The following is a 15,249-nucleotide window of genomic DNA, read 5'->3' as shown; positions in this document are numbered from 1 at the left end:
GCAATGCAGGGTCCAAGCTGCTACTGTGACCTACACCACAGGTCACGGCAATGCTGGGTCCTTAACCCACTGAGCGAGGCCAAGGATAGAACCCGCAACCTCATGGTTCCTGGTTGAATTCGTTAACCACTGAGCCACTATTTAAATTTAGATTGAAGTTGAATAAAACTAAAAAACCCCCAGATTCTACACTAGCCCCATTTGCCAGGTGCTCAGTAGTTACTTGTAGCTAATAGATGCCACACTGGATAGCCCAGATGGAGAACATCTTCCTCTCCATAGAAGGTACTGTTGGATAGCACTGATCTAGACCTCTCTCTTAGCTGTAGTTGTGGATGTCATGGCAATTTGTCATCTGCCTTTTGGTATGGAAGTTAAAAAAATTAGTTAAGTAATGAATGTCCGCATCAGTGATACCCCAATTTATTTGTATTTCGATTAGAACGTGTTACAAAGGCTAAGAACTTGACTGACTATAGTTGTGTGTGCTGAACTCTTTGGCTGTGAATATTTTGAGTGAGGTGAGCTAAAAATTTGATATGGTTTTTTTGTTGTTGTTGTTGTTGTCTTTTGTTGTTTCTTGGGCCGCTCCCGTGGCATATGGAGGTTCCCAGGCTAGGGATCGAATCGGAGCTGTAGCCACCAGCCTACGCCAGAGCCACAGCAACTCGGGATCCGAGCCGCGTCTACAACCTACACCACAGCTCACGGCAACGCCGGATCATTAACCCACTGAGCAAGGGCAGGGATCGAACCCGCAACCTCATGGTTCCTAGTCGGATTCGTTAACCACTGCGCCACAACAGGAACTCCTGATATGGTTTGTTTTTGTATTTTGTCTTTGTAATGGAATTTGATACCTAGAGTGTTTTGAGGTACGTGTGTTTTTTATTTTTTATTTTTTTTTTGCTTTGTAGGGCCGCACTGGAGGCATATGGAGGTTCCCAGGCTAGGGGTCAAATCGGAGCTGTAGCCGAAGGCCTCATCACAGCTACAGCAACACCAGATCCAATCTGTGTCTGCAACCTACACCACAGCTCACGGCAACGCAAGATCCCTAAGTCACTGAGCAGGGTCAAGGAACGAATCTGTAACCTCATGGTTCCTAGTTGGATTTGTTTCCGCTGTGCCACAACAGGAACTCCAAGGTGCAAGTGTTTTTTAGAAAGTCAGCAAGTAGTTGCACTTCATTGTGTGTCAGACATTGTTACTAGTACTTGAAGTACTGCAAATAGGACTAAGTTCCAGTTCCCTGCCTACATGGGGCTGCGTTCTAGCCAAGGAGGTGATGGGGAAGGTGGACACTAGAGCAAATTCACGTACAGTTTATGTTTTTATTTTTCTTTTATCTTTTTTGTTTTTTAAGGGCCACACCCGAGGCATATGGAGGGTCCCAGGCTAGGGGTCAAATCAGAGCTGTAGCTGAGGGTCTATGCCACAGCCACAGCCACAGCAACACCAGATCTGAGCCACGTCTGTGACCTACCCCACAGCTCACGGCAATGCTGGATGCTTAACTCACTTGAGCAAGGCTAGGGATCAAACTCATGTCTGCATGGATACTAGTTGGGTTCGTTAACTGCTGAGCCATGATAGGAACCCCTATTTTTCTTTTAAAATAAACTATTGTGGAGTTCCTCTTGTGGTGCGGCGGAAATGAATCCAACTAAGAACCATGAGGTTTTGGGTTTGATCCCTGGCCTTGCTCAAGTGGGTTAAGGACCCAGCATTGCCGTGAGCTGTGGTGTAGGTCTCAGATGCAGCTCAGATCCCACGTTGCTGTGGCTGTGGCGTAGGGCAGCCGCTGTAGCTCCGATTAGACCCCTAGCCTGAGAACCTCTATATGCTGCGGATGCGGCCCTAAAAAGACAAAAGACAAATAAAAAATAAAAATGAATAAAAAGTAAACTATTTTTAGAGCAGTTTTAGCTTGTTTAGTTTTAGTTTACAGCAAAATTGAGCAGAAAATGCAGAGTTCCTATATACCTGCCCCCTCTTCCATTGCTATTTTTATCTTTATTTTTTAATTATTTATTTATCACCTCTGCACGCAGCCTTGGCAGTGATGTATCCTTTAACTCACTGGACCAGGCTGGGTATTGAACCCCGTGCCTCTACAGTGGCCTGAGCCACAGGAGGAACTCCCCATTCTTTGTTTGTTTGTTTGTTTTTGCCTTTTAGTGCCACACCCACAGCGTATGGAGGTTCCCAGGCTAGGGGTCTAATTGGAGCTACACCTGCCAGCCTATGCCACAGCCACAGCAATGCTTGATTCAAGCCATGTCTGCAACTACACCACAGCTCACGGCCACGCTGGATCCTTAACCCCTTGAGGGAGGCCAGGGATTGAAACTGTGTTCTCACGGTTCCTAGTCAGGTTCCTTTCAGCTGTGCCACAATGGGAATTCCCCCATTTTTATTTTTGGATTTATGATCTCCTAGGAGCTATCTTGTGGCACAGTAGGTTAGGGATCTGGTGTTATCACTGCAGTGGTTTGACTTGCTGCTGTGGTAAGGGTATGATTTGATCTGTGGGAATTTCCATGTGCTGTGGCCGTGGCCAAAAAAAAAGATCCCCTTAATTCTTTTTTTTTCTTGTTTTTTGCTTTTTAGGGCTGCACCCACAGCATGTGGCAGTTCCCAGGCTAGGGGTCTAATCAGAGTTACAGTGGCTGCCCTACGCCACAGCCATAGCAATGTGGGATCTGAGCCACGTCTGCCACCTACACCACAGCTCATGGCAATGCCGGATCCTGAACTCACTGAGCAAGGCCAGGGATTGAACCTGCAACCTCATGGTTCCTAGTCAGATTTGTTTCTGCTGCACCATGCCAGAAACTCCCATCCCCTTAATTCTTACTACCACATATAGCAGTGGCTGACCTGCTAGATAAAGAGTACTAAATAGTCTTAATGAAGCTCATCCTTTAAGAATACATTGGGTGATAAATTCAGAGGAAGGGATAAAATCATGATTGTATTTGTTCAAGTTCTTGAACTTTCCAGGAAAAAAAGATTGTGAATTATAGAACATTGAAGGAGTTAATAGAGTTGCTGGGCTGTAGTTGATTTGTCTTTTTTAAGAAATATACATATGTTTAGTAAACATTATTTCAGTGATAAGGTGCCAAAAGAGTACTGAACTACCCCATTTAAAGACAATCACCTATTCATATTGTAATTTCCTCCCAGACTTTTTTCTGTTTGTGCTGGAGGTGCAAGTGCATGTACGTGTAGGTGCAAATTTGGGATCATCCTGCATAATGTAGTTTTGTACCCCCTTCCCCCCCTTAACCTCATATCATTCTGTTTTTAAACATTTTTTGTTTGTTTTGGCCACTCCTGGGACATGCAAAAGTTCCCAGGCCAGGGTTTGAACACACACCACAGCAGTGACTGGAGCTGCTGCAAAGGCAACACTGGATCCTTAACCTGCTGTGCCACAGGGGAACTCCTAAACACTTTTTAAAAAGCGGCTGTGTGGTATTTCATGCTCTGGATAGATCTGGTTTCAGAGTTCCCATTGTGGCTCAGCAGGTTAAGTACCTAACTAGTATCCATAGAATGCAGGTTTGATCCCTGGCCCTGCTCAGTGGGTTAAGGATGCGGTGTTGCTGCAGGATATGGTATATGTCACAGATGTGGCTGAGATCCCATGTGGCTGTGGTGTAGGGTAGTAGGTCAGTTTGACCTCTAGCCTGGGAACTTCCATATGCCACAGGTGTGGCTCTAAAAAGGAAAAAAAAAAAGAAAGAAAAAAAGAATAGCTCTGGTTTACTTAACTGTTCTCTGTTATAAGGATATTGAGATTATTTATAGATATTCTTTCATTGGTTTTAGCAGGGACACAGAGAACACCTTTTTTCCTTAGCTTCTGATGGACTGAAGAGGGCTGTAAAGGAAAGCTTACAGTGTCCTGGTGGGCACCCATTAGGACTGTGGCATTCTTTTTCTGTCCTCTGTTGGTTGGCAGAAGCATAAAATACCTTGTTTTATAATAGACTAGAGCTACCTACTCTCTTGAGACTGATGGTGGATAAAAACCTGAGATCAAAAGTGCTTGGCTTGGAGTTCCCGTCGTGGTGCAGTGGAAACAAATCTGACTAGGAACCATGAGGTTTCGGGTTCAATCCCTAGCCTCACTCAGTGGGTTAAGGATCTGGCGTTGTCGTGAACTGTGGTGTAGGTCGCAGACGTGGCTCGGATCCCGTGTTGCTGTTGCTCTGGTGTAGGCTGGCAGCTGTAGCTCTGATTAGACCCCTAGCCTGGGAACCTCCATATGCTGCCGGTGAGGCCCTAAGAAGACCAAAAAAAAAAAAAAAAAAATTTAAAGTGCTTGGCTAAATCACTTTCTTTTCCTTTTTTAGTACTTGGAATCATGAATCCTGTTTATAGCCCGGGTTCTTCTGGGGTTCCCTATGCAAATGCCAAAGGAATTGGTTATCCAGGTAAGCAAGTAAAATTTTGTTTCCATTATCTTTGAACACGTGGTGAATTTCCATGTCACTAAAAATGCTTTTGATGGACAAACCCAGATTAAGTGGACTTGGATAAGAAAGAGAAAAGCCTCATGGAATTGAAAAATCAAGCATTAGGACTGGCTTTGGTCAAAACCTGATCTGGTGGTGACTCCAATAGTGGGGACTAGGGTCTGGTGTATCTACCTCCTGTGCTTGGCATCACTTCCTCAGTGTCATCTTGGAGTGGGTCACAGGTCACACTTCTCGCCGTTGTGGTCTTTGTGGTGCTCAGCCTCTCTCTTGACTGTGAGCGTCTTCGTCTGGCTCTGCAGGGAAACCCTGAAGGGCTTCTTTTCTCTTCATACCAGCACCCTGATCTAGAGGGAGTCTACTGAGGTTTGACTAGTAAGGTCGGCTAGTCAAACATGGCCTGTGATGGAGGGGGTAATGCAAAATTTGGGGGACAAAAATAACAAATGGTTGTCCTAATTGGTACTCGAAAGGAGTAATTATTTGTAATATTACAATTGTGAGTTTAGGTAATGTAGTAAAACAGATAATCTCAAAACCCTGCAGCTAAAACCCTCTGGAAAATGGAATAAAACATTTCAAAAAAGTTTACTGAACTTGAAAGAAAGTAAGAGACTTCTTCAGCTAAATATGAAAGTGACGTATGGAATACCTATAGTGGCACAGTAGAAACGAATCTGACTGGGAACCATGAAATTGGAGGTTCAATCCCTGGCCTCAGTGGGTTAAGGATCTGAGCCATGTCTGCCGCCTGCACCACAGCTGACATGGCTCAGATCCCACATTGCTGTGGCTGTAGCTCCGATTAGACCCCTAGCCTGGGAACCTTCATATGCCGTGGGTGTGGCTCTAAAAAAGCCCCCACCCCCAAAAAAGTGATGTAAAAACCAGAGCATTTGGCTGTTAAGCTGACCAGCCTGTCCTAGGGACATTTGTTATTTGTGAGTACTAACAACCCTCTTGGAATCAGAAAATGAGGCCTTCAGGCCTTGTGAGGCTGGGAGTTGGAGTAGGACCCCTCATCACTCTGATTCCTCCCGGGGGTGAAGCTTGCATGGAGAGGTGTGAGATACACAGTCCATGCACTGGTTCCACTGGGAAGTTCCTCTTTGCTTGGGTTCTGGGAAGAGAGAAATCTTTTCTAAAATTCTGCACTGAATTACTTGTCCTTCCCAAGGGGGACCGTGAATTGAGGAACTACCATAAAAAATAGTCTTTAAGCTGCATTACCCCCTGGAGCATCTGACAGCAGCAAATGCAGAACTCCTGTGGAGGCAGATGTTCTCATTTCAAATTACATGGTTTTCCCACAAAGTTCTGTCTGTTAATAAGTCAAAATCGTTATAAAACAGCAGACCAGCCATGTCAGAGTCACCAATCATGATAGATGGCAGGGATGGAACCACATCACACAAACATGTTTAGAATGGTTGAAGATTTAGAAGAATCAAAACAGAAAGAACCAGGTGGAACTTAAGTGAAAACAAAAATTTGAACAAAATTCAAGTTAAATTGCAGGTGGAATTCCCACTGTGGTGCAGCAGGATTGGCAGTGTCTTGGGAGAGTTGGGATGCAGCTTGGATCCCTGAATCAGCTCAGTGGGTTAAGGATCCAGCATTGCTGCAGCTGCAGCTTAGGTCATGACTCTGGCTCAGATCTGATCCCTGGCCTGGAAACTCCATATACTGCAGGACAATTAAATAATATATGAATATATAAATTGCAGGTAAAACACTTCTAAAAAGAGGAGCAGAATGCAACATAAGGAAAGCGGGTTAAGAAATAGAGGTTCTTTTTTTAAAAAAAAAAAAGTTCCCACCGTGGCTCAGTGGAAACGAATTTGACTAGCATCCATGAGGATGTAGGTTCTATCCCTGGCCCTGCTCAGGGGGTTAAGGATCCAACATTGCTGTTAGCTGTGGTGTAGGTCACAGACATGGCTTGGATCTGATGTTGCTGTGGCTGTGAGGTAGGCCAGCCTCTATAGCTCCGATATGACTCCTAGCCTGGGAACCTCCCTAAAAAGACGGAAAAAAAAAAAAAAAAAAAGAAATAGAGGTGTTAGGATGAGGTTTGAGGAGAATTAAAAGCTCCAGTAGGTCTAAGAAAGACTGGAAGAAAAGGAGTGACAGGATTTTCCAGAATTGATAAAAGGTAATTTAGTGGTAAGACCCATTAACACTAGTTAAAACAGTTCCAAGTAGCTAATGAGAATTCTGTATAGATCTAGAGACGGGGAAACAGGCAAAACCTGGTGATACTGAGTTCTATGTAATGAAACGTTGGTTGCCTACCATTCCTCAGTTCTGTGGCCCCCTCGACCTGCGGCACATGGAAGTTCCTGGGTCAGGGATTGAATCTGCAGCTGCAGTCTGCGCCGCAATTGCTCAATGCTGTATCCTTAACCCACTGTGCCTGGCTGAGGATTAAACCTGCACCTCCACAGCAACCTGAGCCGCTGCAGTGGGATCCTTAACCCACTGGGGCACAGCAGAAACTCCTGTACACTTCTTTAGGGTGTTTTGTTTTGTTTTTGTTTTGAAAATTATGTTTAAAACAAAATATCTTTAACTTTACAGCTGTTTAAAATTTTATAGCTGCTCGTTATTTTTTCCCTTATATCTATCTTGCCTCTTAGTTTTGGTATTTTAGTCTTCTTGACTTTCATAATTCTGGATTAGCAAGAGGTCAGTGCAGGAACTAGTAGACCACTCTAGGTATTTTGAATAGGAGGGGGAGTTTTAACGTAGGGAATTAATGTACCTATGGAATTTCAAGGCTAGCATAACTTTAGAACCAAAAACTAAACAAGACATTATGAGGGAAAAAAGTGCTTTTAGACCATTTTATACTCTTAGCAGCAAATGGAGAGGCTTGTCCATAACTTTCTAAAATTTACATTTAATAGGAAAAAAGGAACACATCCTAAAAACCTCATCTTTTAATTGTAGTATGATAACTGATATGTCAGCCCTTCAGATTTGGGGTATTGTGTCCTGGAACCAATCCCCCTAGGGTATTGGGGATGATTATAATTGGGTTCATATGTACCATCTTACTATTTTTTTCTAATTGATAGCATCTGTTATTTTTGTTCACTTTCTTCATTTGGAGTACCCAAATCTTTTTCATTAACTTTTTCCTCCTGTTGACTTTTTAAAAATTCTTTTACTGTTTTAGTGATAACTCTAAAGATTAAAATATTTTCTGTCTCCTTCCTCCTTTTGTGTGTTGATGCCATGTCTTGACATTAGTTTTTATTTTGTGCAGTCAACATTTTTTATATTAACTCTTTTTGTGTGTGTGTGTGTGTATTTTTGCCTTTTCTAGGGCCGTTCATGGCATATGGAGGTCAGGCTAGGGGTCTAATCGGAGCTGTAGCCGCCGGCCTACGCCAGAGCCACAGCAACGCGGGATCTGAGCTGTGTCTGCGACCTACACCACAGCTCATGGCAACACTGGATCCTTAATCCACTGAGCGGGGCCAGGGATCGAACCCGCAACCTCATGGTTCCTAGCTGGATTCGTTAACCACTGAGCCATGACGGTAACTCCTTATATTAACTCTTGAATTTATTATTTTTATTGCTTTCTACATTTATGTGTTTCTGTTTGGGATCATTTTCCTTTTACTAGGACAAATACTTTTAGTTTTTTCTTTTTTTTTTTCTTTTTGGCTAGGCCTGTAGCATCCAGAAGGTCCTGGGCCAGGGATTGAACTGGTGTTGCAGTTGCAGCCTATGCCATAGCTGAGGCAATGCTAGAACTTAACCCCCTGCACCAGCAGTGAATTTCTTTCTTCCTTTTCCTTGCCTTCTTTTTTACTACATGTTTGTTAGCAGTGAATTTTGTTTTTGTTTGTGGGAATGTTTTAATTTTATTTTCATTTTTGGAGCATATTTTGCTGAGTATATTGGATTTCTGTGGCTGCTGTAACAAATTGCCACAAAGTTGTTGGCTTAAAAACCACAGCAATTGGGAGTTCCTGTCATGCCTTGGCAGAAATGAATCCATGAGGATGCAGGTTTGATCCTTGGTCTTGCCAGTAGGTTAAGGATCCAGCTTGCCATGAGCTGTGGCTTAAGTTGCAAATGCAGCTTGGATCTGGCGTTGCTGTGGCTGTGGTGTAGGCCAGCAGCTGCAGCTCTGATTTGACTCCTTGCATGGAAACTTCCTTATGCCGCAGGTGCAGTCCTAAAAAAAAAAACCACACAGAAGTTTATTTTCTGATAGTTGTGGGGGCTAGAAGTCCAAAATCTAAGTGTTGGCAGGGCCTCACACCCTCTGGAGGCTTGTCTTGCCTCTTGAAGTTTCTGGTGACTTTCAGCATTCCTTGGTGTGGATAGCCTAGTGGCCACATCACTCTAGCTTCTGTCTGAATGGTGACACCATTTTCCTTGTCTGTGTTGCTTATGTGGACACTTGGCGTTGAGTTACCCCCCCCACTCCTATAATCCATGATGATTTTATCTCAAAATCCTTAATTTATGTCTACAAAGACCTTTTTCCCAAATAAGGTACATTTATAGGCTCCAGGGATTTGATGATATATCTTTTAGGGAACCTTTTTTTGCTGGCTGCCATGAGTATAACAATTTTAAATTGGCAATTGTTTTCTCTCAGCACTTTAAAGGTAATTATATTGTCTTCAGTTTCTTTTTTTCTTCTTTCTTAAAATACATCCTTTATTATTATATAGTCTTAAAATACATCTTTTATTATTAAACATGCAATACAATGGTAAGCATACAATGGTAAACGTACAATGTTGTTTGTAAACTACTTTTGGCATGACCATAATAAGTAGATTATTATTTTATTTATTTATTTATTTCCGCTGTACAGCATGGGGGCCAAGTTACACTTACATGTATACATTTTTTTCCCACCCTTTGTTCTGTTGCAATATAAAGTCTTCAGTTCTGTCAGAATTATTTTTTCTTTCCTTTTTTTTTTTGTCTTTTTGGCATTTCTTGGGCTGCTCTCGTGGCATATGGAGGTTCCCAGGCTAGGGGTCTAATCAGAGCTATAGCCACTGGCCTATGCCAGAGCCACAGCAACTTGGGATCTGGGCCGAGTCTGCAGCGCCACAGCTCACGGCAATGCCGGATCCTTAACCCACTGAGCAAGGCCAGGGATCGAACCCGCAATCTCATGGTTCCTAGTTGGATTCGTTAACCACTGCGCCATGACGGGAACTCCAGAATTATTTTTTCTTTGACGTTAGTATATTCCTTTCCCACTCCCCTCCCCCTCTTGCTGCTTTTAAAATATCTTTGTTTTTACTGTGAAAGGACCAGATGTCATTTTTCTTCCGTTCTTTCTTTCTTTTTTTTTTTTTTTTGGTCTTTTTAGGGTGGCACCTGTGGCACATGGAAGTTCCCAGGTTAGGGGTTGGATTGGAGCTGTAGCTGCTGGCCTACACCACAGCCACAGCAATGCCAGATCCGAGCTGTGTCTGTGACCTACACCACAGCTCATGGCAATGCCAGATCCTTAGCCCTCTAAGTGAGGCTAGGGATCGAACTCGAGTCCTCATGGACACTAGTCAGGTTCTTAACCTGCTGAACTGCAATGGGAATTCCACATGTGATTTTCTTTGTGTTTATCTTGCTTAGTGCTAACAGAGTTGCTTGACTGGCTTGCTTTCTTCAAGCAATAGCTTGAAATGTATTTTTCAATTTTCTCTTGATTTCCTCAAGCAATAGTTTGAATTGTATTTTTCTACTTTTTCTCTCTAGTCTTCTGGTGCTCCATTTGCAAGTATATTTGGCCATTTCACTCTGTCTCTTGCATCCTTTTTAGTATTTTTCATTTTTTTTGTCTATGAGCTTTAATACAGATATTTTATACTGATCTGCTCCCATTTCACTAATCCTGCTAATTCTGCTCTAATTTGCCATGAAACCCATGTATTGAATGGAATCTTTTTTTTTTTTTTTTTTTTGGCTTTTTAGGGCCACAGGTGAGGCCAGACATTGAACCTACATCCTCATGGTTTCTAGTCAGATTTGTTAACTGCTGCGCCACGATGGGAACTCCATTGCAGGATTCTTAATCCACTGAGTGAGGCCAGGGGTTGGCCCACATCCTCATGGATACTGGTTGGGTTCTTAACCCACTGAGCCACAATAGGAACTCCAGTGGTGGGGGTTTGATCCCTGGCCAGGAAACTTGCACATGCCGCAGGCTTGGCCAAAAAAAAAGAAATACACTGTTTATTAAAAACTATAGATGATCCAGGGGTTCCCATCATGGTGCAGTGGAAACAAATCCGACTAGGAACCATGAGGTTGTGAGTTCAATCCCTGGCCTTGCTCAGTGGGTTAAGGATCTGGCGTTGCCGTGAGCTGTGGTGTAGGTTGCAGACGTGGCTCGGATCCCATGTTGCTGTGGCTCTGGCGTAGGCCAGCGGCTACAGCTCCGATTCGACCCCTAGTCTGGGAACCTCCATATGCCACGGGAGCGGCCCTAGAAAAGGCAAAAAGACAAAAAATAAAAAACAAAAACAAGCAAAAAAACTACAGATGTTCCAGTTTACCCTTGTTGGGCAGATAGCATGTAGCTTAATCTTTTCTCCCCCCAGCTTTTTTGAAGTATGATTAACAATTAAAAATTGTGTATATGTAGATTTTACATTTTTTCAAAGGTATACATGATGATTTTATATATATATGTGTGTGTGTTGTGAAATGATTACCACAGTTGAGTATCTCCAAATATCACATTGGGAATTAGGGTTTTAACCTCTAAATTTTTGAGGGGACTCAAACCTTCAGTCACATCTGTATATTCTGCTTTCTCCTTTGTTTCACAAAAGGTGGCGGGCGCTGAGATGGAATGAGGAGTGTGGACATTGTTGGGGAGGATAACACCTGTGAACGGTCTGGGGGGTGGGGTCAGTATTGGGTAGGGGGATCGGGGGGACTACAGTGTGCATGTCTAGTCTGGTCTCAGCCAGCTCACCGGGGAGTCCTGGGGCGGTCTTTGGCAGTTAGAAGAGGCCTTGCTGGGCACAAGTGGCCCTGGAAGGCCCTGCTGCTGAAGGCTGTCAGCCCATGTACTCCTCATGCTGAACAGCAGGTTCTTGTCTGGAAGAGAGATTCAGGTGGTGGTGTTCACTTTGCTTTGTCAATTTAGTGATCCTTCCCTGTCAGTTCACAGAGATTTGCCTTGTTCTTAGTCTATTTTACATAATATTGCTATGTACTCTCCATCTCCTGGGGCTTCCATAGTTGTATTCAGCTAGTTCTTTGATGGATATGTTGTTTAAAGTATTTTGCTGTTATAGTAATACTGCACCTTACGTTGATGGTTTTGGAGAAATTATTTTTGGGGTGGATTTCTCAAGGTATGATTGGCAGGTGAGAGAGTGAAAGATGTAATTTTAAAGGTATTGCCCATTTCCCTTCTGTAGGATTTTTGCTGCTTTGTGCACCTACCAGAAGTGAGAGACTGCTCTTTCTCCCACAACTTTGTCAACAAAGTGTGTTGTAAGCTTTTGGATATTTGCCAGTCTGATGTTAGAAATGGTAATTGGTAATTGGTATCTGTCCACATCTTCTTATTGAATTTTTTTTCCTACTGGGTTTTTTTTGTTGTTGTTAGTTTTAAGTTATTTATATATTAGGTGTATTTGCTCTTTGTCGAAGTAATTTGCAAGTGTATTTTTCATGAAATGCTGAGGTTTTTTTTTTTTTGTTTTTTTTTTTGTTTTTTTTTTTTTTTTTTACTTAGATAATGGTATCTTTTGCTGCTCCAAAATTTTTGTTTTCATGGAGTGATCAGTCTCATGAAAGTGATTAGGATTTGGGATCACTTCCAATTTCTTGCAAGAGGAAAGTCTAGCAGTGTAATTTTTAGCTTTCCAGCCTTTCTGTGCCTCTCCAGTAGATGTTGGAGGAGACAGTCTGTTGTACTGGCCGAGGAACGCTTGCAGGGGACAGTACTGTGGCTAGAGAGATGGACAGGAATGGGAAGGAACAGTGGTTCTCAACCTTGTTGTTTGGAACTCTGCAGATTGGAATTTTCTGGAGAGATTAAGAGCAAAAGATGCTGGTACTACAACCAAAAGAACTTGTGAAGTGGAGTTCCTCTAGTGGCTTAGTGGTTAATGAACCCAACTAGTATCCATGAGGACTCGGGTTCAATCCCTGTCCTTGCTCAGTGGGTTAAGGATCTGGCGTTGCGGTGAGCTGTGGTGTAGGTTGCAGATGTGGCTCGGATTCAGCATTGCTGTGGCTATGGTATAGGTTGGCGCTACAGGTCTGATTTGCCTCTTAGTCTGGAAACCTCCATATGCCACAAGTACAGCCCTAAAAAGACAAAAAAAAAAAAAAAAAAGTACGTGCGAAGCTTCTGAGAGGGAGTCCCAGGGTTTCCCCATGGGGGCTTTGAGAGTAACCAGGGTAGAAGCCATTGGACCAGAGTGAGGTCACCGTGCTGAGGCTCTCCATCAGGGTGGTGGCATTGCCAGTGGGACTTGGCTGAGGGCAGAGAAGGAGCAGAGGACATGCTGTTGGTAATAGTTAATTATGCTGTTTGAAATACTTGTTATGTGTGTTTTCTGTTTCATTTTAATTTTAGATCATGTTAACTCATGGTTGGAAGGTTAGGATGGGAAATGCTGAGCAAATGTAATAATGTTCTAGGAACCCTTAGACAAAGGACAAGTACAGACAGGTCCCTCTGAGAATTGCCTGATAGAGTTTATGGGGAGAGATAAGAAAACATGGATTAAGAGGGACTTGCTGCAGAGGCCTATGTCTAGGTCAGTGGTGTTTCAAGCTCTTTTATAACAGCAAAACCTTTAAAAAACTGAAGTTGTTCCTTGGCTTCTAAGGGTGAATTGAGGGCAGGTCTAGAGCCTCCTTGGCCTTCCTTTGCTCACAGTTGAGGCCTCCAGGGAGTTGCTCAGAGTCCATGGGACAAAGGTTGAAAACCACTGTCCTGGCCTTAACATGGGCTCTTTAGGTCTGTTCCAAGTTGAATCTATCCTTGATGTCCAAAATGAATGAAGCTGATAAGTGGTTGACCTCCACGCTGTTCTCTGACTAATTAGGACAAATGGGGCAGTGATAATCCAGGAAGGAAACCCAAATAGCTTCTGCTGAGGTAGAGGTGGATCAGTTCTGAGAAAGAGAAAAGCGGCCCTGGAGCAGAGGTGAGAACTCCACACTTCTAGGACTGGCCTCTCTGCGGCCAGCAGGGCAGAGACTTTTGTTTTGCCCTGTGAGGAGCCTGCAGAGCCTACAGGACAGCTTGAGAAGGAGGCATGCAGAGCAAGGGCAGCCCAGCTGGGGTGGAGACTTGAGGGGAAGCCTCTGAAAAGAAAGTCCAGGAGCTTCCTGGTGGCTCAGCAAGTTAAGAATCTGGCATCATCACTGCTGTGGTGCAGGTTTGATCCCTGGCCCAGGAACTTCCACATAACCATGGCAAGGCCAAAAAAAAGTAAATGAAATAAAAAATAAAATAAAGCCAGGGGAGTTCCTGTTCTGGTGCAGTGGAAGCAAATCTGACTAGTGTTCATGAGGATGCGGGTTCATTCCCTGGCCTTGCTCAGTGGGTTGGGGATCCAGCATTCCCACAAGCTGGGATGTTTGTCACAGATGTGGCTCAGAACTGGTGTTGCTGTGGATGTGGTATAGGCCGGCAGCTGCAGCTCCAATTGAACCCCTCGCCTGGAAACTTTCGTACGTTGTGTAGGTGCAGCCCTAAAAAGCAAAAAAAAAAAAAAAAAAAAAAAAAGCCAGGCCCATGGAGATTTTCCCTTTGGAATTCTATCTATTCAGAACTCTCCCACAAGTGATCACAAAACCCTTATCTTCCTGATGATGCCCCTTATATTTTCAGCTTTGGTTACTGTTACTGCCATGATGCCTCCATATTCCTGAGATACCTTTCCTCTGCATCTCCTGAACATATGGCCTTTTGAAGCCTGTCATTCTGTTTCAGCTTTAGTTACAGTTTAGGGAAGAGGGGAGCGGAGAAGTCACAGCTTCTCACGACCAGCTTGTGTCAGTAGAAGCCTGGGAAGCTGCATGGTCTTCGCCAGCTCTTTGCCCTGAAGGTCTAGAAGCCTCTCTAATGCCTCAATGTCACGTGAACCGAGTGTGTGGAGCTGTGAGGGGACCTGGAGCGGGTAACCCACGCCCCTCTGCTGGTGGGTGGCCTGGTTGCCAGGGTTTTGACTGAAACGCTAACGTCTTGTTTGGTGTTTCTGTTGTGTTCATGTGCTTGATGAGTAGTTGTGATTTAGTCTTAAGGATTCCATGTTTGTATTAAGAAAGGGCATGTTGGAGTTCCTACCTTGGCACAGTGGGATCAGCTGCGTCTCTGGAGTGCTGGGGCACGGTTTTGATCCCTGACTGGGGAGCTCCATATGCTGCAGGCCAGCCAAAAAAGAAGAGAGAGGAAAAAATAAAGGTTGCTTTCAAGTGGATCTTGCTTTTCCAGAGTTCCTTGTGTATGTGGTACTGGTTAGGGTCCCTTTAGCACACAAAGCTCTTAGCACTCTTAGTACTCTTGCTAAGTAATAAATTATGTGATTAGAATCTAGAATAAAATTGCCAGAAGTATTTGGAGTTTTCTGACTGAAAACTGAAGTTTGGGATTTTTTTTTTTTTTTTTCCCCTTCACTCCAACTCAGTTTCTGTCCAGTTTTTTTAGTGGTAGAAAGTTGTAAGCATTTACTCAGGTTTAAAAGACATGATTACAGTTGTGACCCATCATGACTCTGAGGAAAGGTGACAGCTAGAG

The 15,249-nt window shown here is 43.6% G+C and overlaps 1 protein-coding gene across 4 annotated transcripts in view; it reads left to right on the top strand.

The window, feature by feature from the left end:
- Positions 1 to 15,249, top strand: part of FAM168B (family with sequence similarity 168 member B) — a 44,100-nt gene that overhangs the window by 5,439 nt on the left and 23,412 nt on the right. For all 4 annotated transcript variants that reach the window (XM_021075751.2, XM_021075749.2, XM_085000220.1 and 1 more), the window contains exon 2: positions 4,368 to 4,448. In XM_021075751.2, the coding sequence (XP_020931410.1) occupies positions 4,379 to 4,448 (70 nt within the window). In that variant the 5' untranslated portion in view covers positions 4,368 to 4,378. The remainder of the gene's footprint in view (positions 1 to 4,367; positions 4,449 to 15,249) is intronic.

This window comes from Sus scrofa, chromosome 15 (genome assembly GCF_054392235.1).
Source record: "Sus scrofa isolate SSC_HxYL_T2T_F1_AM1 chromosome 15, Sscrofa_HxYL_maternal_Yorkshire_Landrace_v2.0, whole genome shotgun sequence".
NCBI classification, from domain to species: Eukaryota; Metazoa; Chordata; class Mammalia; order Artiodactyla; family Suidae; genus Sus; species Sus scrofa.
The sequence above is the reverse complement of the archived record's forward strand: the minus strand, read 5'-3'. Positions and strand labels throughout refer to the sequence as shown.